Raw genomic sequence first — 21,060 nt, 5'->3', positions numbered from 1 at the left:
TTTATGATTGGGTTTTCAGTAATATAATCATATCATAAAGGGAGGCATACCTGTAATGTTGACTAGAAGTGTATACACAGTGCACACTAATGACATTTTTTAACATGCATTTAAGATGTTAATGTATAATCAACGAATAAAAAATAAAAAAAAAAGTTCACACAACTGCAAACACTGAACAACAAACAAGGCACAATGTAGATATTAGATATTATAATTTTATCATTTAACTACCATTTATATCACTGATAAAGACACTGTTCATAAGTCAATACTCACATTAAAAATGTTATTTATATAATTTTACATTAAGATGGAGTACTAAAATAAATTTTGTTCTGTTGTATACGTACTTCTATTTTTAAAATGTTTTAATTCACATTTTAAATAGTTCTCAGATGTACAGTACTGTATATGGGCTGTTAATAATCAAAGCATTTTATTAAAACCATTTTTTTTCATTAATATGAGAGTTGTATGTGACATCACTCAATGGCTAACACTTTTTTATGGATGGCAGATCAAACTAACACTAGCAGTACATTGTCCTTTCGTCCTATTTTCATCGAGCTAATACCTGTACACTGATCTTCTGTTGGGTCAGACACATACAAGGGAAAGTTCTGGGGATAATGTTCTTAATTCCTAATAAATTAATTACAACAGACAAATAAAGTGAAAAGGCTAGACAGTAACTGCACTTACACAACTGTACAGCTTACTATTAAAGGTTAATACATTGTGGTAGTTACTCATTGCATAAACAATGGGAAATTCATCCAATCCTTCAGTTTTGCCAACATATTTTAGAGAACTGTGTAGGGAAGATATTTACAGTATACCTGTATAGTAAAAAAAATACAGTAATAGAAAGATTAATGCTTCTAGGAATTTCAGCCACTTGATACAGAATTTTTACTAATCACAAATTTTAGTACAAGTACTTGGCTACAAGTACAGTAATAACATAATTTAGCCTTCCAAACTGCACAACAGACCTGCTGTAATGTCTTAAATGTCCAACTTTATTTTATACTAGGAAGCCCTATTTTATTTATTTATTTCAATACCCGGTATACAGTATTCTAATATCCTTCATAGAGAGACTCACTAAATCCTTACCATCTTTACAATGCTAACAAATGCTCTTTTAATCCTTTGCTTCCAACTTGCTTATAGTGTACTGCCAGCTGCCTTAAAAATACCTGTACTATCTGGATGGAAAGAAACCCAAGGACAAAGGCACTGAAAAGATATACAGTACTGTACGGGGTTATAGTTAAAAAAAAATCCATAGGGTACAACAGTGGAATAATGCCCCTTTAATTACAGAGTACCTGTACTGTATGTGTTAGAAATAAAAGCTAAGAAATATCAATATTTTAGAGTACAGTACACAGATAAAGTCAACTGTGAAAACACAACCATCAGAGAAATGTTCATCCACTGTTGTATATTTTCGTTGGATCACCTGACCATCTATCACACATTTAGACTCCATAGTACAGTATCTGGTGAGGCAATCATAATGGTATTCATACATCCAATAACTATGGCTGACATTTCTGACTCACACAATTCAACTAAAACATTGAGTGCTTTTGTCAGATTTTTGGCATTTGAAGTTTGACGATCATTTTCACTGCCACATTGGGGCAGTCAACTGTTCTAGAACTCGATGAAACCGTTAGAGTATGAACAATGAGTCACCAGGAGGAGGGTATCTTAACCAGAGAAAAAATCCCTTTAATACACCTGGACAGTATAGTATTCAAACAAAAATAAAAGAACATTTCAATACGTCCGCCACAAAGTAAGTACCACTAACAGTAACGTATTCCATACAAGTATGAACTTTCCATGAAGTAAAGGTACTGATGACGATGATGGCAAGAATGGGTAAAAGAAGTCATATGGAAGTTTTACATCCAGAGTTGGAGGTTGTGAATAAGCAGGCTGTGGTGCCTGAGTTACCTCCACGAATGACACTGATGATACCAGTTCTACTAGTGGTGTTTGGTCCTGTAAAAGGGCATTTTGGCACCCTAAGCTCCCACAAGTAAATTCGATACTCTGTGGTTCTCCGTAGTGCAGAACAATGCCAATAACCTTGGCTTGAGGATTAGCTAGAGATCCTTGTTGACTGAAGGCAATTTCGAAGTGCAAGGACAAGATGAGATCAAAACACTTGCTTACCCCCAGTTCATGACCTGTAGAATAAATTTTTTTAATATACCAGTACAGTACTGTACTTATGGCAAGCATATCAAATAGACTAATAAATAATAACATCAATGGTCGGCAGTGACACTAACTGCATTTCTTAGTGGTCCACAGGTGGCCTAGATTTAATCTTCAAGTGACTGGAGTCTGTCAAGTGGTTCTAATTTTTTACTGCTGGCCAACATTATGAAACAAAAAACTTAACTCATCATATGCAATTTAAAAAAAAAAAAATTAAGTGTAAACTCTTGAACATCAAATATTCCATAATTTCAATGATGCAACTTCCAAAGACAATGACAATACACCAAGAATAAAAAAAAAAATGCTTAATCTTAATAAACACACAACACCCCTTATTGAAATAAGTCAGACACGATTCGCATCAAAATCAATGTTGAGTATAATACAGTATTATCTTTTTTACATGTGCCTCTTAAAATCCATGCATTCCATATCAAAGTTCATGCTTATTTTCATCAACCAAGCATCCCGTCATAATTGCTTTAGTGGACCTAGCATTTCTTTCAAGTTATTAAATAAGAAAAGCAAGATGGACTCCGCTATTTTTTTCCTCTTGTTATCAGAGAATTCTCCAGTTGCTGGACCATTAAGGCTGTTTCAAAAGGTATAATTTATATCTTCAATGAAAAACTTTATCATTTGGATCTACACCAAAGGGTTTGATATCCTTAGGGAATAGGTGGATGAGATCTTACATAAGGGCATAATTTAGTGGTGTAGTCCAAGTCAGTAAATATCTACACTCTTTCTCATACCAAAAGCATCAGATAATACAGGGATTTTAAACTTTACATGGCTGAATGCAGTACTGTACTTACATTTTTTTTTTTTTGAGTTTGAAAGATCTTTGGTTGATGTCTATTGACCCTAAGGATGCCTAATGACATGTTTGTATTCATACAACTTTATGGAAGTTCCTGACATTTCACTCGCCTTAGGACTATTTTAGATTAAAGCTGGTTCTGCGAATGTTTACCAAATTTTTTTGCATATTGTTAGGGTCTTTTAAATGGGAAGGGTGTTTTAAGTTTAGTCTATTTGGACAATTAGTTAATTCTAGGAATTTCATTAAAGGCAGTTATATGTAATACTCCAAGAATTCTTCAAATTCTGGATAGCAGGTTGCTTAGTGAACACGGAGAAGCCCTAGCTAACCCTTATGATAATTTTCACTGGTTAGGTCTTCAGTGGAACACTCAGATTCCAAGTGATAGCAAAGAGAAAGACTCAGGACACAGTCAGCTGGTCTTCTGTCTGAAAACAGTTCACCCCAATCCTAGGGAACTTTGTTCCCTTATCCCAGAGGGATAATTCTGGATAATGTGAGATGACTAGGTTTTTGCAGATCTTGTAGTGGAGCTTGTAAGCTTTTCTGAGGCTGAGCCAGTCTTTTAAGGTGAAATTAAAAAAAAAAAAAAAAAAAAATAATAATAATAATAATTCTGTAGCATTCTCTCCTTCAACTGTCATTGTGCCAAACTAATTGATGAAATATTTTTCTATGCATTCTCTACTGTCAACACATTTTTTACTCCAAAAAAAATCACAGGAACACAACTACAGTACCCTGACTCATAATGTTTCATCAGATTCTCTTAACCCTGCTATTCATTTGCAATTAAATCGATAAAACAAGATTATAAGCACATACAGCTCCTCCCCGACTTACGACGGGGTTAGGGACCCAAATCCAGGTCATATGTTGAAATGGTCGTAAGTCGAAAATGCTTAATACATAGAAAATCTAAAATGGGTGTCTCTCTTTCTTCTCAGCACCACAAAACTCTCACTTTTAAGCTTGCCAGCTATTTTAAAGTGAATTACAAACGAAAATTTTGTCAGTACACAGCGCAATCACTGACGTTGGGACTCGAAAATACGTAATTTGACAAAATTTTGGTACGACTGAGATGGTTGTATTTCTGTGTAGTCGAAAGTCGGGGAGGAGCTGTATAGCAGCAAGAAAATGAAGAAATATAAAAAATAATTAAAATAAACATTTAGTCATTTTGACCAAGAACAGATGACAAAATCATGAGATGCCTATTTCCAGGAAAGTCCTTATGCCAGCACCATCTGGTGTTCTTAGGGCAAGGTGATCACCCATCCCAGTATGTACAGGTACAGTAGAATTACAGTTATCTGGCACCTATTGGAATTGAGAGGTGCTGGAGAAAGAAATTTTCCAGTTAGTTGAATCTCACTCTTAGAATCACCCAATAAACCCTATATAGTGCTACACGATGACCAGAAAAATGGACTTCTTTAACACTAATTTCATTCTATATAAATGATGTGGCTTAAGAACATGGGTGTGCATGTGTGTGGAGGCAGTGGGCTATAACTACATCGCCACGCTTCCTCTTGATGTGACATCACAGCAAAAACACAGCCAGAGCGACAGCCACACGTCTGTGAGGCAGCTGGGAGACTGCCTGGCTGAACTGTGGCTTATTGCATAGAGGATAGTTTGAGTGTGGAAGGAGCTACTCTTTGTTCATAAAAAATGTGCTTTTGTATTTTATGAAAAGCTATGTATTAATTTTATTGTTTATCATAGCAATAAATATGGCAGCTCATCTCGTTGCTCGCAGTATTCAAACACGATTCTAGCTGATTTTGTAGGAATTTTTATTTTTATTTCATTTCGGTGCCGGTTAGTTGAATCTGTTGATTGCATGAATTTTGGATAACCGGGATTCTACTGTACTAACCAGACCCAACTTTGCTTAACTTCGCTAATCGGACAAGAAGCAGTGTTTCCAACGTGGTACTACTACTACTACTACTAATTCAACATATAACATCAACCAAGGACATACTCAAATAAGCTCCAGATCTAGGCTCTTCAGGTATCAGGATGGGTATCCAATCTGCAGCATTATTGACATCTGAATCACCGAAGGTTGCAATACGCAGTTCATTAGTGTTACTTCTAATGTGCCCAAGAAGAAGTTTAAGGAACTGATGCTGCAACAGTTGACAGTCACTGAAGTCTTCTTGCTTCAACTGAATAATGCAACCTGTTCTCATCTCTTCCCCAAAGGTAACCTGAGAACGTGAATCACATCTTCCTTCTCTTCCAGGGGCAAGCATAGTTAACCACTGTCTAGGGTCAGTGTCAAGGTAGATGGCTTCTTTCAAGTCACCTGTTAAGGAAATTCAATGGAATTGATACTGAAAAATAAAATTTTTAATGGAAAAGTACCATTAAGAGAGTAATTAATAATAATTTAAATTTTATGACAGGCATCAATTAATCTACTAATTGTGTGCACCAAGTTTGAGCTAAAGCTAAAATAAATAATTTGACCTAAAAACTTGAGATAAAGTGTGTTAATACAGTGACCCCTCCGTTAACGAACTTATCCGTTCCAGAAGGTCGTTCGTTAACCGAAACCATTGTTTCAATGGGTTTTTGGGTAATTGGTTCCAGCTCACCGAAAATTTCCTAAATTCAACAAAAATGGTAGAAAAGTTCACTTACTTTGAGGTGTGTATGTAGAAGGCTCCTGGATGATGATGATGATGGGATTTAGAATGGGGGTGGAGGAGAAGGAAAAAGAGAAGGCATTGGGGTGGAAGAGAAGTCACCCCATGGCGCCATTTCACCCATAAAATTTTAGCTCTTGGTGTAATTCAAGATTATTTTCTTTAAATCAACACTGCACTGCATTATATATTGTTAATATGTAAAATATATTTCAAAATGACCAATAATTTGCTTGGAAACAGAAAAAAAGCGTTTAGTTGAAGAGAGTCTCAAGCAAGATGTTACCTCCAGTGAAAACAGAGAGAGACTAACGCCTGTTTGCTGTGTTAAGAGGCTGGATGCCGTGCATTAAACTAGTCACTTTACCTTCAGTTATGTTCAATAATTATAATTGTTAAAATGACTACAAAATTGAATATTAAACTTTTAAAATTATTGAATAGTATAAACTTCTTGATATTTACTAAAATAGTAAGGAATTTAAGCCCTAGAACCGATTAATGTATTGGCAGACTGATACTAAAGCTGGTTGCCCGGTCAGTGCAAGCGAAAACATGTTGAGGTCGGTTCGTAAGAACTTCGTTAACCGAATTTTTTTTCGTTAACCGAATTGAAGATCCTTATGGAAGGCAGTTGGTTAATCGAAATTACGTTAACCGAGGTGTTCGTTAAACGAGGGGTCACTGTATAACCGTATTGCCTCAATGCTACAAATTTCCCCAAGAATTTAATTTGTCAATAAAATTAAAATTTTCACTCTTCTACCCTCGTAAAAAAAAAATATCTATTATGCATGATGTTCTCATTTCTGTGAAAGACTTAAGCATTTCATTCGGTGATTATACCTATCCCTTATGCAGTCTACCTCTCCCCTTCTTTCCAATGGCATCAATGTAACTCAACTGCATTCACCTATCATTTGTCACATGTTCTATACGTGCACAACATCTCAATGTGCAGGTAGATCCTAATTTACAAATACTGTACAGTATACACATTTTATGAATTTTCAAAGGTATAAATTTTCTGTATCCTTGCTTTATTATATGAATAAAAACTGAAAGTTACAAATATATTTTCATTATTTTTGCATCACTGGAAGATACTAAGGTCCTGACACAAGATCTGGCAGCAGCACATACTGAACCTGGCCAGTATAATCTATAACTATTATTTTTACAGCTATGTACTTTCCTGAAGAGCTTATGGTATATATATTCTGATAAACTATGTACAAATATCCCTCGCTACAGAAATGGGTTAGGTTCCTGAAAAAATATTCGGTAAGTGAATTATTGTACTACATCGTGAAGAAAAGAAAATATGGGAAAAATATGGTTCGGTTCCCCAATGACAAGAAAACCCCAATATCAAGCCCCAAAAAATATATCGGTTCATTAACAAAAAAAATACCTAACCAATGATAAATAGTACACAACTACTGTACAGTATACTTTGTACTGTAATTTACTACCTAACACATTAAAAATATTAACAAAATACTTCTGTAAGACGTAATACTTTTCCAGGTTTAAATTTAAATCTAATACTGAATGGTGACCTCAAAAGATCCTCTTATTCAGAATTAATCATCAAAACAGAAAAATTATAACAATTAAATCATAAAAGTTTTTTTTTTAATTTGGGAAGTTTAAAAAAATCAAATCTGAATTGCATGAACTGCTGGGAAGGATGATTATATAAGAAATCCCCCAACCCAATTGCAGGGGGGGAATGCATCCCCATGATCTACCACTACCCCCTCATTCCTTTATGGAAGTTCACAGTTATTCCATCCATCATCTCATTTACTCACGTTTAGGCTTGCTGGTCACACATACTGATACAGGTACTTTTTTTCCATACATCATTTATACTTCATTCCTAAACCACAGCTCCTAAAATTAGTTCACATTTCCAAACTGAATCAGTGATTGTACACTTCTCATCACGGAACCTTACTGGATAATACAAGGATATCAATGTCATATTTCTGTTCACTCTCTCTACTTATGGTCACTACTTATAAGAGTACCTTTCCATTTTCTGATATAGTGAATTGTAAAAAAAATATAGTACTTGTTTTAGAGTTTGCAAGTGTTACCCTGCACTACATGTGGGAAAATACATGCACAGTAATGATGATGTTCAAGGCAGTAAATTTCACTCCAATTAATTACTGTATTCCTTTTGACTAAATTCATTCATTCATTTTTTATCCATACACTGTAAGGGTATCTTCAGCCTTATTCTATTCATAGCTATCAGTAAATAAGGTGAAACAAGTGCACTAAGCCTCAAAAAACTACAAAATGAGAGCTGTCTGTTGTTTTTTTAATCTATTTACTCTTTAGACTTATTATTAAAAAAAGATTGAAACTTACCTTCCTCTGTGACATTAGTAACCAGCTTTCCTAATAGAATTGGCTTTCCAATAATATAGCCTGGGTGACCACTTCTCTTAAATATAACATCATGCTCTGATGATGCCCAAATATATTCAACACCAAAGTTATTAGTAAAATGTGTCATAACATCAGTCACATTTGTGAAGTATACTTTGGCTTGTACATCAGTAATGCCCTCTGTACCATTATGTATTAATGTATAATGAATACTTTGGGCTACATTTTGACATACACCATAAGTATATACAGGCTGAGGTATATAATTTATATTTGTTTCTGTACATTTCTCTTCGTTATTTTCTATACGACATAAAAATACTTTGACTGGTAACAACTGATCTTCAAACAGATTTCCAAAATCTGGGGGTACTGGTATCTTAACATTTAATTCATCAAAATTTCTTAGTCGATTCCCATTTTGTTCGTTAGTTTTTATCAATTTTGCTGAGGTTTGCTCTTTGGCAGTATAGTTCATAGTCTCATCCAAATTAGGAAGCTCTGTTGTATTTTTCTCAAGTGTATCAGTTAAGGCTGTAGAAGTAGGTGGTACGGAAGATGTAGTTTCTATGGGTTCTGATGGACTAACTGTGCTTGAGTTCTGTAAACATAACAAACAATTTAGAAAGGATGCCTGTTACACAGAAGTCCAATAATATTTTAAAACAATGTACAATGTACTGTAATTTCAAAAACTATATACAGTACTACTGCACTGGAGGCTATCTGTAAGCCGGAAGTGACTCTTCCATAGGTCGTCATTGAACACGCACAGTACACATAATGTATATACAGTACTGTACAATTAATATACAGGCATGCTTGGGACCTGAGGGTAACTAAATAGGGTTTTCTCTGGAATTTAGAGAACCAAGCCTAAAATGAACAAAATGTGCAGTAAACCCTTTGTAACTGCCTGTGAAGATTCTGTTCAGATCACTGGATACATGTAGTTTTAAATGTAAATTGTACCATGAAAACTTAAAATTGTAGGCATACTGTATAAACATCAAGAAGAAAAGCAAATATACAACAAAATGATACAAGTTACTGTACAAACTGCATCACAGTCACCCTGGTACTCGCCTTAGCCACTCACCATTGTCCCTAGCAATGGTACTGCACCATGGACCTCCACACACAGCTTCATGGTGGAAGCCCGTATATACTGTATTTAAACTTCATACCTTATGATTATTATTTATTTTGTTTATTTTTGCATTTTCTGTATGTAGTGTGGTGTATGTAGAAATTAAAAAAAAATACTTTATGATAGTAATTACAGCTATTTTTTTGGGGGGGGGGCACTTTCTGTATGTATGATTGAGCATTTATGTAACTAGACAAAAAAAAAAAAAAATCATATACCTGTACAGTATCTACTCAAAATCATGAGTTAAAAGATGACCATAACACAGAGTTAAGAGGTGGGATATAATTGGAAATATCCCTTCTCAGCCCGGGAATTACTTGGCACTCATTTTTAATAGGACTTACGGGAGAGTATCCGTAAAGTCGGAAATCCATAACCCGAGTTGTCTGTAACTTGGGAAGTGTCTGTAATAGGTCTCATAGAAAAGATTGCTATAGTATAAGCCACTCGCACAAATGTAGGGGTTCCTGGTAATGCCGAGGTCAAATCTGTAAACTTTTAAATGCAGTACAAGAGAATCCCTTCCTCTGAGTATCATGAGTTCTAACAAAGATTTTATTTCATAAATACAAATACATTACATTTTTTCTGTAGCAACATACCTTATTGAAAGTACTAGGATCTGCCACTACAAAAAAAGATAAAAAGTTAATGGCATTGAAGATCATATTAGTTTCACACTCTTCACTGACATAATGGAAGACTCGGTTACACGAAGATCGGGTGTCCTCGAGGAAGTGCAAGGATTCCATGGTTTCACATTCATTCCCAATAACAGAGTCTGGAATCCCTGGAAAAAATGTTCTAATTACAAAAAAAAGCTGTTAATAACCTCATCCAATTTTTCCCAATTCTTACATCTATTTCATCATCTTGATATATTTCAGAGATTTCAAGCCAGAAGGTGCATGCTAAAGCTATTTCACATGATACAATTAATGCACATCTTCACACAGTTATTTCTGCCTATATCTCATCCTCTTTACAATGAACAATTTCTTACATACACACACAGACATAAAACTGATTGAAACACCTTTTTAATGCCAATTAATCAGAGGTGAAAATTACATCACCAAAATAGTAAGGCAGAGTGAAGAGAGAGGCCACCTGTTCAGTGGAAGGTATAGCTAGGATCTGTATAAGGATTATGGAGTACCCTAAGGAAGTATAGTGCAGGTGAACTGCTATACAGTAATACTAAGAAAAAATATTTTTGATAACTTTCATCCATCAAAGAAAACGATGGCAGACAAGAAGAATAGTTTAAAGAAAATAACCATGGATAGTGTGTGTACATTGTGTGAGCTTTGCATGAATATTTAGTGCATGTTTTTCATTGTCATGGTTACATCACTTACCAATATTAAAGAGATATCCTTCCTCATTAACTGCCCAAATAAGTGAACCAGCAGTGTATGGAGCCACTTCAAACTCTACAACCTGGTTAGTGCTCTCCCAGGGAAAATGCCTCTCATTCCTCTTTAGTTGCTTGTATTCCTCTATAGTTGTTGCTCCCTATGTTAATTATAGTAATTACTATTACTAACCATAATTCATATTGGAAACAATATTAGTACACATATTACTGAAACTTCTTTCATCTTATTTCAAAATATGTAAGATGAACATAGGAACATCTATTAAATTACTTGTATATGGATATTAAATTCAAAACTGCAAATTTCAAATCCATTTGTACCAAGTTATATTTACAAAAAGAAAAAAAAATTACTGCTTAACCCTCAAACCCCGGGTTAGGGTGCTGCTGGCAGTACCCCCCTCCCCTCCCCCTTGCGGGGATAAATCGAGAAAAAATCAACTTTTCTAAAAATAATAATAAAAAAAAAACAATTGGCAGGAATAGGCAGACGTTCTGGAACGTCACCCAAAGCGCGCTGGTCAGACATTCTGGAACGTCACCCGGGGCCTAAGGGTTAAAACAACACCCCTACGAAAGAGCATCATTCCCTTCATAACTGGGTCAACTTTTTATCATTGAAAAGTAAAAGTGGGTCTCGTTGACATGACAGTCCTTAGACAAAGCACACTGTATACTAAACACTGGAGAGACCTAAATGTGGCACCAAACCTTCATATAATAATGGATATCATGGCAGTGATGTAGGCAAGACCATGACTGAGACCAAACAAGAGCATTTGTAATTTTAGCTTATATGGATCACTTGAAGATCAGCCCCCCAAATAGTGTCTTGAGTAGTTAAACATCAGGCTAGTTAAGCTGAGGGGAGGGGTGAGACTTCGGGAGACAAATAAAGACAAAAACTTTATAATGATCTCATTCATGGTCTCGACTACATCATTGGTATATGGCGTGTTACAAATTTCATGACTCTGAAGATGAATAAAACACCAAAAACAGTATGCCTCCATTTAGTGTAGAGGAGATATAATCAATAGCAACATCCACCAACCTTAACAGTAGTATAAGTTGTGCGTTGTGGCATATTATCAGTCACTATACACAAGACTCCATTTTGCATATACTCTACTTTGTACTCAGTATGATTGCTGAAGATAATTTGTTTCTGGAAGCAGTAGCGACTATCTGTGAAACCAAAATCAAGGAGTGGGTGTTTCATTACAATGCTCATTGTTCTGGAGGAAATCTTTACTAAAAGTAATTATTCATTTCTATAATACGTAGGGTTGCCAGGGGTCCCTTATAAACAGGATTGTCCCTTATTTCATTGCCTTGTCCCATTGTCCCAGAAAGATGTGTTGGGACATATAATTGTCCCAATTTAAGTGACCTTGATACTATGACTTGGGTGGGGGGGGGGGAATAAAAAATAATAATAAAACTGCCTCTGTTTATGAGTTCCATATCTCATACAAACATAACTAGTGGTGTATAAAAATGAAAAATTACTGTTTTCCTCTATATAATTTTCATTCACAGTTCTTATCCCACTTCACAAAACAATGTGATACAGTATTGTATTTATCTGTGTGGTGAACTTTGTGTGTTATAAAGTTTGCAACATAGGAGATACTGGCCATAAACCAAAGACAGAAATGTATGATAACAGTGGACTGATCCATACACTAGGACTACTGGCTAATAATGGCTACTTTTGCACTGTGCTTGATGCTTTAAATAAATAATTTTGCTAAAAAGGGGTAATGAGATTGATTTTGTTTACATAGCATACTGTATATATTTACTGTAAGCAATAGTGTACTTTCATGGAAAAGTATGTGGCACAGGTTTTTTTTTTAAACACAGCAGAGCGTTTGTACTTTATTTGAGAACCAGTGTGTTTCCCACCTAAGACCAGTGCTGGGCTGTCATCATTAAGGGTGTGGAAGCCGGTAATACAGCCAACCCTTAAACCAATGTTTCCAGATTGGAGCCTATTCCCTTTAATGACTGACCCACCTTTAAGAAAATAAATACAGCTAGACCCCGACTTACGACCGCTGCAGTTGTGACCATTTTTTTTTTTTTGTTCCCAAATGACACACGCATTTTCTATACCGAAACGTTTCCAGTTAATGTAGTCTCCATGTATAATTAGAAAATTATGGGGGCCCCATGTGCATTCAGCTGACTACATTAAAGGTACTGGGGTAAGTGCTCAGTCACACTGTATCCATTCCTCATTGTAGATTTTTTATTTAATTTTTTTTTTTTTTTATGTCGGACTTACGACCATTCGGACTTACGACCTGGATTTGGGTCCCTAACCCCGTCGTAAGTCGGGGTCTAGCTGTATATAAAATATAGAATTTTATATCTCAAACCTGTTTTGAGTCATGCAAGGATTTAATATTACATAAATAGATCATTTTTGCCTTTTTTTCCTTTTGCATTTCTTTCAATACTCTTAAATAACCTTAAATCTATGTTAGGCAGGATTTAATCTAAAATCCAGTCTCATTAGAGTAACAGCACTAACATCTAAAATATTGTGGCTTAAAATAACACTGACCCAGAACATCCTGAGGGCGCATTTGACAATGAGAAAACACTCTTCTATCATCAGCACTGCAGTCTTCATCACAGCAACAGTTGATATCACAAAATCCAACCTATGGAAGCATTCAATAATATCCTAGTTATAACAAGTTGCATGAAGATACCACAATATTTTAAATAACACCATGAATTTAAAAAAACGTATATATTAATGTTGTTAATATGGCAAGTATTTTATTAGAAAAGAACACATTATTCTACATTCATAACAATCTACTCACCTTCAGGTTACACAGGCAAAAATCACCAACAATAAGTTCACTGTCATACACTGGACTGGGAGAGGTAGGAACCTCAGTTGTATGTAAGGTTGTAGTCTCAACCTCAATTAAGGTGTTATTATCACTTAACTCATAGTCAATATCCGTTTCATTTTGTGTACTATTGCTAGGTATTATCAGTGTCTCATTACTTTCAGTGTTCAATGTTTCTTCACTGAGATCATCATTCAAATTCACTTGAACTTCAGATTTGGGTAAAACCAAGTCTGGTGCTTGAGTCGTGGCTTCTCTATCCAGGTTTTTGTCATTGTGATTTTCCCCACTGAATGGCTTCACATGTAAGAGCGTGAATGTCAACCCCAAATACAGATACTTGAGTAACATATTTTCTGGTGTACTAGACAAGAATTACAAGTACTTTTTATGTATACTGTACAGTATAAAAATTTATGTATTTCACCATATACAATACTGTACTTCCCAACAATAGTACCATATACATTTAACATATCACTCCATATTTTTCAAAGTTTCTCAGGATTATCCCTAACTCAAAATGCACCTGAAAAAAAAATAGTAGTTTACTTGAAGATACATAAAACACATGGTATTTATGTCTCTATGAAACTGAGACATTTCCAATGTTCTGGTCACTAAAGAAAGGCTATAAAATGTCAAATACTTGTTAAATTATACACCTGGGAAAATACTCCTACCAAATATCATCAAAATTAAAGTTAAAACAGAATACTTGATCTTGCATCCAGGAAAAGATCCTTTGCAAAGTTACAATTCTAAAGGTCAAGATATATATGAAATTACCAAGGAATTTTGATTAAATTACTGCATTATATCTCTATTCTGACATTGTTACCTTTTGGGTATACAGTATTACACATTTATCCTAAGTGATATGAAGATACTGGAATGTGATAATCAGGTTGTTTATGGCTGGGTTTCAGATATGAAGTACTGTATAAACAACAACTGTAAATGATGGCATAAATGGTAAGCAAAGAAAGGTTTATGTATATACTGTGAATAGTTTCACATCAGTACTACCCTAGCCATGTGTTGGAATTAATTCTTTGCTGAAATTGGAGCCAAATGCAAAAATATGATAATCGGCAGCAACAAAGGTTCATGAAATGGTAGCTACTTTATTTGCAAATAGGATCTACAGCATGTGATATGTCTAACTAGGATACAGCTCCTAGGGTAATCATGTATGCAAAATAGCTTGGTTACAATGCAGTAGAGTAGTTCATTCTCATTCTATACTTGTGGGAGCTTAATCATGATGACCTTAATATTCAGAAAATATTTAAGTCTCTTAAAAGTCTAATTTTGGCAGCAGAACCAGAGGATACAGCAGAGGGAAATTTTTTTTTTAAACAAAGAAGCCTAGTTTTTCAACATATCGACAGACAGACACAGACAACTATCAAACAGGGAGGTACTATTGCTTGGGAAGATATTAGAAGCATTATGTGTTGTCTAATGGTAGACTTTGCTGCTAATGGCACCACAAAAATTGTCACAAGTTCCAGGTTGCTGATCTGACGGACTTTCTGCCTCATTTATATACAATACAGAACTGTCATTCTATTTTCATGTGCCCTTCCCAACTGTGTCAGAAGGAAAGCCAGTTATTATATTCTAAGTTCAGCACACACCACTTTTAATGTAATTACTAATAGGCTATCAATTTATTCTGAAAATGATATCTTATGCATAAAGAAAAAGTTTCAAGTTCTTTACCAGCCAAAGAGGAACTAATGTACAGGAGCACGAGAGCTGTGAAAAAGGAAAAACACTTTTTCTTCCATGTATAAGTCTATTCATCATTCAGTATCATTGATGTTTCATTTCCTCAGTACAGTACTGTACAGATAAAAATATAAATACTGTACAGTACTTTGAAATCTAAGAATAAACTCCACAGTACTCACAGAACCAGATGCCACTGTAAGCAACCTGTACCGTTCTCGGGCAGAATGCATAAATTCTGTGGACAGCAACTGTGGACCACCTCCTAAAAATGTTCTTCTCAATTCCTCAGCAAAAGTTCCTGTTAAAAATTATCAAATAGTCAAACCCTGAATGTCATAAATCAACCTGTATGTCATATTAAGCATACAATGCCAAAATGAATATGATTTGGTAACTGCACCAGCTATAACTGAATAATATCTTATTTCAAAACTGCAGCCTGAAAAAGATATCTTACGTTACTAAAGTGAAATTTTCTATTGACAATGGTATAAGCTCATGTAACTGGTTGGGTCAGGTCTGGGGTCAAATCCTCCAAGTCTAGGTAAAAAATGGGAATGATGGGTAACACTTCCAACTTTCACTATCCTTTAAGTATTCTGGACAACAGTGCTTCTAATAGGATTCATCATATCACCATCAACAACTACATAATAATAGTCAAGCTTACAAAATAAGAAACATTGGTGAGCTTTATATTGATGAGAAACAGCTTAAAATTTATCAATCTTGTAACAATATGATTTCAAAGTACTGTACCAGAAACTTTGACGATATAACATAAAAGTATCTTAATTACACTGTTATATGCCATCTCCAATTCAGTTTCACAATCCATACTACTGTATTATGATTTTCACATTATGAATAATGTTACCAGGTATTAAAATTTGAAATATAATTAATTACCAACTGGTCTCCATGTATGGCAGGTCATTTTATGATGACCTGGCTTTGTGGGCACATGGATGATACCATATCCACAGAGATCAATGCGCCCCACATCATCTTGTCTGTATACTTGTATCAAGAATTTTGGCCATTCTGAAAGAAATTAATACCATAGACTAGCCTGGACAGGCACAGTCAATCTATCATTAGACTGAAAAATTATGCATACAGTATTTTATTAAAAATAAATAAAAAATAAATAAAAAATTACAAATAAAAAATCATAATTTCACATAAAAAATCATAATGAAAAACATTTAAATGGCATTAGCTGACAAAAGATATGTGGGTGCTGAGTGGATGCAATCCTCACCTCCCATCCTAAGAGTCACTGGTTCTTGCTTGGTACACTACTAGTTCACCCAGCTGTCAATGGAGACCTAACTTTAAAGATGGGAAAGGTGAAGGCAGTCAAGTACAGTGCCAGGCACACTGCTTCTTTGTGTACTGAAAAGTGCACTGTCTCTAATAAGCTGTTAGTCCTACGGGATCCACTTTCACTTAAAATTAGGTAAAACACGAGAAGAAAGATGCTTCCATGTTTACTTGTGGAAAAGGAATAGAGGCAGACACAATCAACATATGTGATTAAAACATATAGGATTCCACTATTTTGCATACATACAGTATACTGTACTGTACAATATAGCTATTATAATAACCAAATTTGGATTATGACCCTCTATAAGTGTGCATATGGACAACACACCAGTCTGAATGTTTTTGGATATTCACAAAAGCCAGGAGATCTTGGCATGTGACACTTTTGTGACAAGCTGCTCCATATTATGAGTATTCATAGCAGAAGTCCTATGCATGAGATTTGCTGCTTTATAGTTTGTTTTAATCCTATGTAATGTATACATGCGTGTTAAGGCAGGATCTTAGAAAGAGTTAAGTGTTTCAAAGGCTAGGCTTGTGTCTCCCTAGTTTATATAATATATCTTAAAGTTCATAAAAAATAAAATTGTCAACTGTGAGCGATCATCTATTGAAATGTAAAATGCATACCTTGGATGCCACGAGTGGCTAAATGAATGTCCACAGGATGACACCAGCACACAGTATCATCTACTTCTGACTGATCTGCTTGTGTCTGGCCTTCCACAAGTCCCTCCACCACTTTCCAACCTCCACCTGGAAATTTCAGACCAAGTAAAAACAGTACTGTATCTAAATAGTCCAGCAAGATAGCTATTAAAGTGCATAATCAACACAAACACTTGCCTCCCACAATATAAAACATTAAAATACTGAAGAAAATATTCAAAATGTTGTAAAATACTAAATTTAAAGTGTTCAACATCAAACAGAAAGGTATTCAAGTTTAAAGTATTGCACTATACAGTACTGTGTAGGAAGTATGTTAAATAAAACATACAGTATTGTACTTCCTAATACTGTTAAACAATGAACAAACTGTCTTTCCATGCCTGGCATCTCATCATTCTATATAAATTTTTTTGTCTAAATTAGAGATTGGCACTTTAATAATTTTCTACTGTGGATCTACAGTATACTGTACAACATAACTGCTGTGACTTACAGTATACAGGTACTCCTCGACTTATGACATACCCCTGTACTCGACTTACGACAACCCGGACATACGACCACCGTGGTCGTATAAAATATTTTTCAAATTACGTATTTTCTAGTACCGACGTTAGTGATTGCGCTGTGTACTGACAATTTTTTATTTTTTTTGTAATTCCCTTTAAAATGGCTGGCAAGCGTAAAAGTGAGAGTTCTCGTGGTGCTGAGAAGAAAATGAGACACCCATTTTAGAATTTCTCTGTATTATTTTCGCCTTTTCGACTTACGACCTGGGCGTCGGGACAGAACCACGTCGTAAGTCGAGGAGAGACTGTACTACCCTGTATATTCAATGAAAAGTTACCTTGGTATGTGTATTCATAATGCAGTTCAATATACCCATATAACTAGGTATGATAAAAATATATCCCTGTAGTACTGTACTGTACGATGAAATTTATAATTTTGTGGGATACAGTACTTGGGTCGTATTACTATTAAAAGTCTTTCCTTATGCAATTAATTAAAAATAGCTCATAAAGTAATGATGAGAGAAAATACTGCATTTATTATAAAACTTTTTCATGTGCACAGTCACTGGGGAAAGGCAGACACATCTGCCATTAATCTTATATATTATTAGGCACTTTCCCTGGAGGATGGCAAAGTAGAAAAAAATATTCATCTGCTAAAGAGTCAGAGAATGCTTTACCAAACTGAAGGATCCACTTGCAAAAGAGGGAAGCCTTTGGGAATCCACTTGCTCCAGTAACTTGGCCTATTATATGTACTTCAGCCATATAGCCTTCTGTGGAAAAATTATAGATACAGTTTAATGAATTACTGTACCATACATCATGACTAGTATTATATATAACATTCCTTTTAGGTCTCATGAAGATTAAGGACCCCCACTTATTCTTCCTGGTGATGAAATATCCTAGCCTAGATTATGTTAGCTTTAGGGTGTTTAATCACAGATGAATTAAATGGGAGTTTCTAATCTTTATAAGATCCCTTCTTTTATTAGGCACAGTGCTTTGTGAAATACATTAGTGTTATACAGTACAGTATAACTGGAACTCTTTCTTAAACCAAGATATCCCCCAAAATGTGAAGGATTTGCAGTTTTCATAATTCTGTAGTACTTTGGCAATTTTTCATCCTGAACAGTAACCTACGTATGTCAACTTGCTACCTCCCAACATTACTATACAGTAATACAGTACCTATCTGCATTTCATGATTTATCATAGATAATATGAACCAATCAAACCTACCTCTCCTAGGATGGAAATATATAATTTTAAGTGAGGTTTGGTTTGATTAGGTAAGGTATGGAAAGGTTGCCTGGAAGTATTTGGTTGCTTGGCGTTCAGTTGATCGCTGGGAAGCGGTTTGTCAATGGGTGAAGCACCAACATGGCATCCTTGGGTGGATAAATATACAGTATTAATTTACAAGAACCAAGGAAAAACAAAATTATAAAATCTGCAAATCCTCCACATGTATTGGGATATTTGTGAGATAAGAAAGAGGTTATCTTCTATAAAAAAAATTCTGAAATATAGAACAATTGCTGGGAAGTGTTCCTATGGATGAAATGAAATGCTTGTCATTTAAACCATGAATAGTGTGTCAAAGTACATTAGTATGTAGGACAAAAAATCACAGACGTAACATTACAAAAATGGCAAATCCTCATTATTTTAAGGGATTTTTCTAAGGCAAGAAAGCAAGCACCTTCTATAGAAAAATTTCCTTGTTAATGAGTGATACTGTTCCAAAGTATTACCTAAAATTTCACTTTGAATTGATCTACTTCGACTCTATAAGAATCTTGATGATTACAACCACTTCTCTACTATGATGTAGGGTTAAATTCTAAAGTATTTTTAGTCATCCTAATTACCAGAAAAGGAATAACAAATCCTCTTCAATTGAATTCTTCCCTATGTGGGCTGGTATTGTGATGCCGTATATAATTTCTCTTATACTGGATCAATTAATAAGCCAAGGCTACCACAGGATGCACCATGAAAGACTAAAAATTAAACTGGAAGGGTATGGGATTCAGGGAAATATCCATGTGTGGATTGGAGATTTTCTTCATGGCTGCAAGGAGTGTGTGGTGATTATTAGCACGAAATCGTCATGTGTACCTGCGACAAGCGGGGTACCACAGGTCTGTTGTTGTTCGTTTGCTTCATAAATGACATGCTGGAAGCTATACACTCCTCCATACAATTATTTAAATATTTATGGAAGGTGCTAAGCTATTCAGGGTAATTAAGAACGAAACAGACTGTTAAGAACTACAGAAAGATATCTGTCAGCTTCAAGAGTGGTCAAAGGATTGGCAAGAAAAACTTAATATCACAATGTGTAAGAGGATGCACCTAGGTCATACCGACAGTGAGGAGGCGTATCACATGTCTCAATACGACGAATAAGCAGCAGTAACTGAGACCAAATGTTAAAGGGACCTGGGTGTGTAAGCTGACAACGAACTGATGTTCTCAGGCCATTGTGATTAGGTGAATGAAGCAACTACAACACGCACTGACTCAACAGATTTGTCAGTGGAGTATTTACAAAAAAAATAATAATAATTTCTTCACTTTCAAACCATGTACAAACATCATTTTAGTGTCAGATGATCAGTTTTTCCACCATGTTTTACCCCGCAGTATCTCTCATCATTCATGTCCTGCCTACTACAGGTGATTCATGATCGTAGAGAAAACTAAAAAATACATAATTATAATAAAAATACTACAATGATAAGAACATGTGGAAAAAATGAACGAAATCGAATAACTCCCAAAAGTAGTAATGCCCATACAATTAAAGCCCCTTAGAAAATTCTTATCCTTACAGCCCTCAGTTTAGCTCAGACTCTTCCAACTGTATTTTTCATCATAGCAGCATTGGTGGCATTAAAATTGTGTATAAAATTTATTTCTATACAAATTTTACCGGCTTATGCAGACATTTAAAACGATGCAACAAAATTAAGAAGGAATTACACGACCTAAGATGAGCCTCAGGACACTAATGTTTACAAACAATGGATGGACCCAGGTTGGTACACTACAAACATATATTAATCACTTATAACTTATTCTTTCTTAAGTAAAAATTGAAAATTATCCTATAAATATTATTTTAATAAAAAATTACCGAATTAATATGAGTCTTCTTCTTATTAAAAAAAATACATTGGGATGTCAATCTTCCAATCAAGTGATCGATTTCCCGCCATTTGAAGTCTATTA

General features: G+C 35.0%; 2 protein-coding genes across 4 annotated transcripts; both read right to left on the bottom strand.

The window, feature by feature from the left end:
• Positions 1–13,906, bottom strand: LOC121872604 (tectonic-3-like). The gene is made up of 8 exons (XM_042375461.1): positions 13,523–13,906; positions 13,255–13,354; positions 11,734–11,867; positions 10,660–10,816; positions 9,901–10,088; positions 8,125–8,746; positions 5,070–5,396; positions 1–2,210 (listed from the first exon to the last, which is right to left on the bottom strand). Exons 1-8 carry the CDS (start codon positions 13,904–13,906, stop codon positions 1,795–1,797), a joined length of 2,328 nt encoding a protein of 775 aa, XP_042231395.1. The 3' UTR covers positions 1–1,794.
• Positions 13,907–13,970: 64 nt separating this feature from the next.
• Positions 13,971–20,867, bottom strand: LOC121872605 (B9 domain-containing protein 2-like). 3 transcript variants are annotated; one of them, XM_042375464.1, is made up of 6 exons: positions 20,812–20,867; positions 18,495–18,590; positions 17,258–17,383; positions 16,205–16,339; positions 15,475–15,593; positions 13,971–14,084 (listed from the first exon to the last, which is right to left on the bottom strand). In XM_042375464.1, exons 2-6 carry the CDS (start codon positions 18,580–18,582, stop codon positions 14,025–14,027), a joined length of 528 nt encoding a protein of 175 aa, XP_042231398.1. In that variant the 5' UTR covers positions 18,583–18,590; positions 20,812–20,867; the 3' UTR covers positions 13,971–14,024. The 3 variants fall into 3 exon arrangements, with proteins under 3 accessions (XP_042231398.1, XP_042231397.1, XP_042231396.1); XM_042375463.1 differs by having other exon boundaries at positions 20,762–20,863; XM_042375462.1 differs by having other exon boundaries at positions 20,661–20,862.
• Positions 20,868–21,060: the final 193 nt, after the last annotated feature.

This window comes from Homarus americanus, unplaced genomic scaffold, assembly GCF_018991925.1.
Source record: "Homarus americanus isolate GMGI-L3 unplaced genomic scaffold, GMGI_Hamer_2.0 scaffold39155, whole genome shotgun sequence".
Taxonomy (NCBI): domain Eukaryota; kingdom Metazoa; phylum Arthropoda; class Malacostraca; order Decapoda; family Nephropidae; genus Homarus; species Homarus americanus.
This window is presented reverse-complemented; position numbering and strand designations above follow the sequence as displayed.

What these genes read in the sequence shown, in the direction of transcription:
- LOC121872604 (XM_042375461.1), bottom strand. Translation starts at nt 13,906, where the DNA reads ATGTTACTCAAGTATCTGTATTTGGGGTTGACATTCACGCTCTTACAT. An exon ending in GCGCCCTCAGGATGTTCTGG is followed by an intron (nt 11,868 to 13,254) that starts GTCAGTGTTATT and finishes TTGGTTTCACAG; the next exon opens with ATAGTCGCTACTGCTTCCAG. An exon ending in AGGATATCTCTTTAATATTG is followed by an intron (nt 10,089 to 10,659) that starts GTAAGTGATGTA and finishes CATTTTTTCCAG; the next exon opens with GGATTCCAGACTCTGTTATT.
- LOC121872605 (XM_042375464.1), bottom strand. Translation starts at nt 18,582, where the DNA reads ATGGCTGAAGTACATATAATAGGCCAAGTTACTGGAGCAAGTGGATTC. An exon ending in AGCCACTCGTGGCATCCAAG is followed by an intron (nt 16,340 to 17,257) that starts GTATGCATTTTA and finishes AATTTCTTTCAG; the next exon opens with AATGGCCAAAATTCTTGATA. An exon ending in CCATACATGGAGACCAGTTG is followed by an intron (nt 15,594 to 16,204) that starts GTAATTAATTAT and finishes AATTTTTAACAG; the next exon opens with GAACTTTTGCTGAGGAATTG.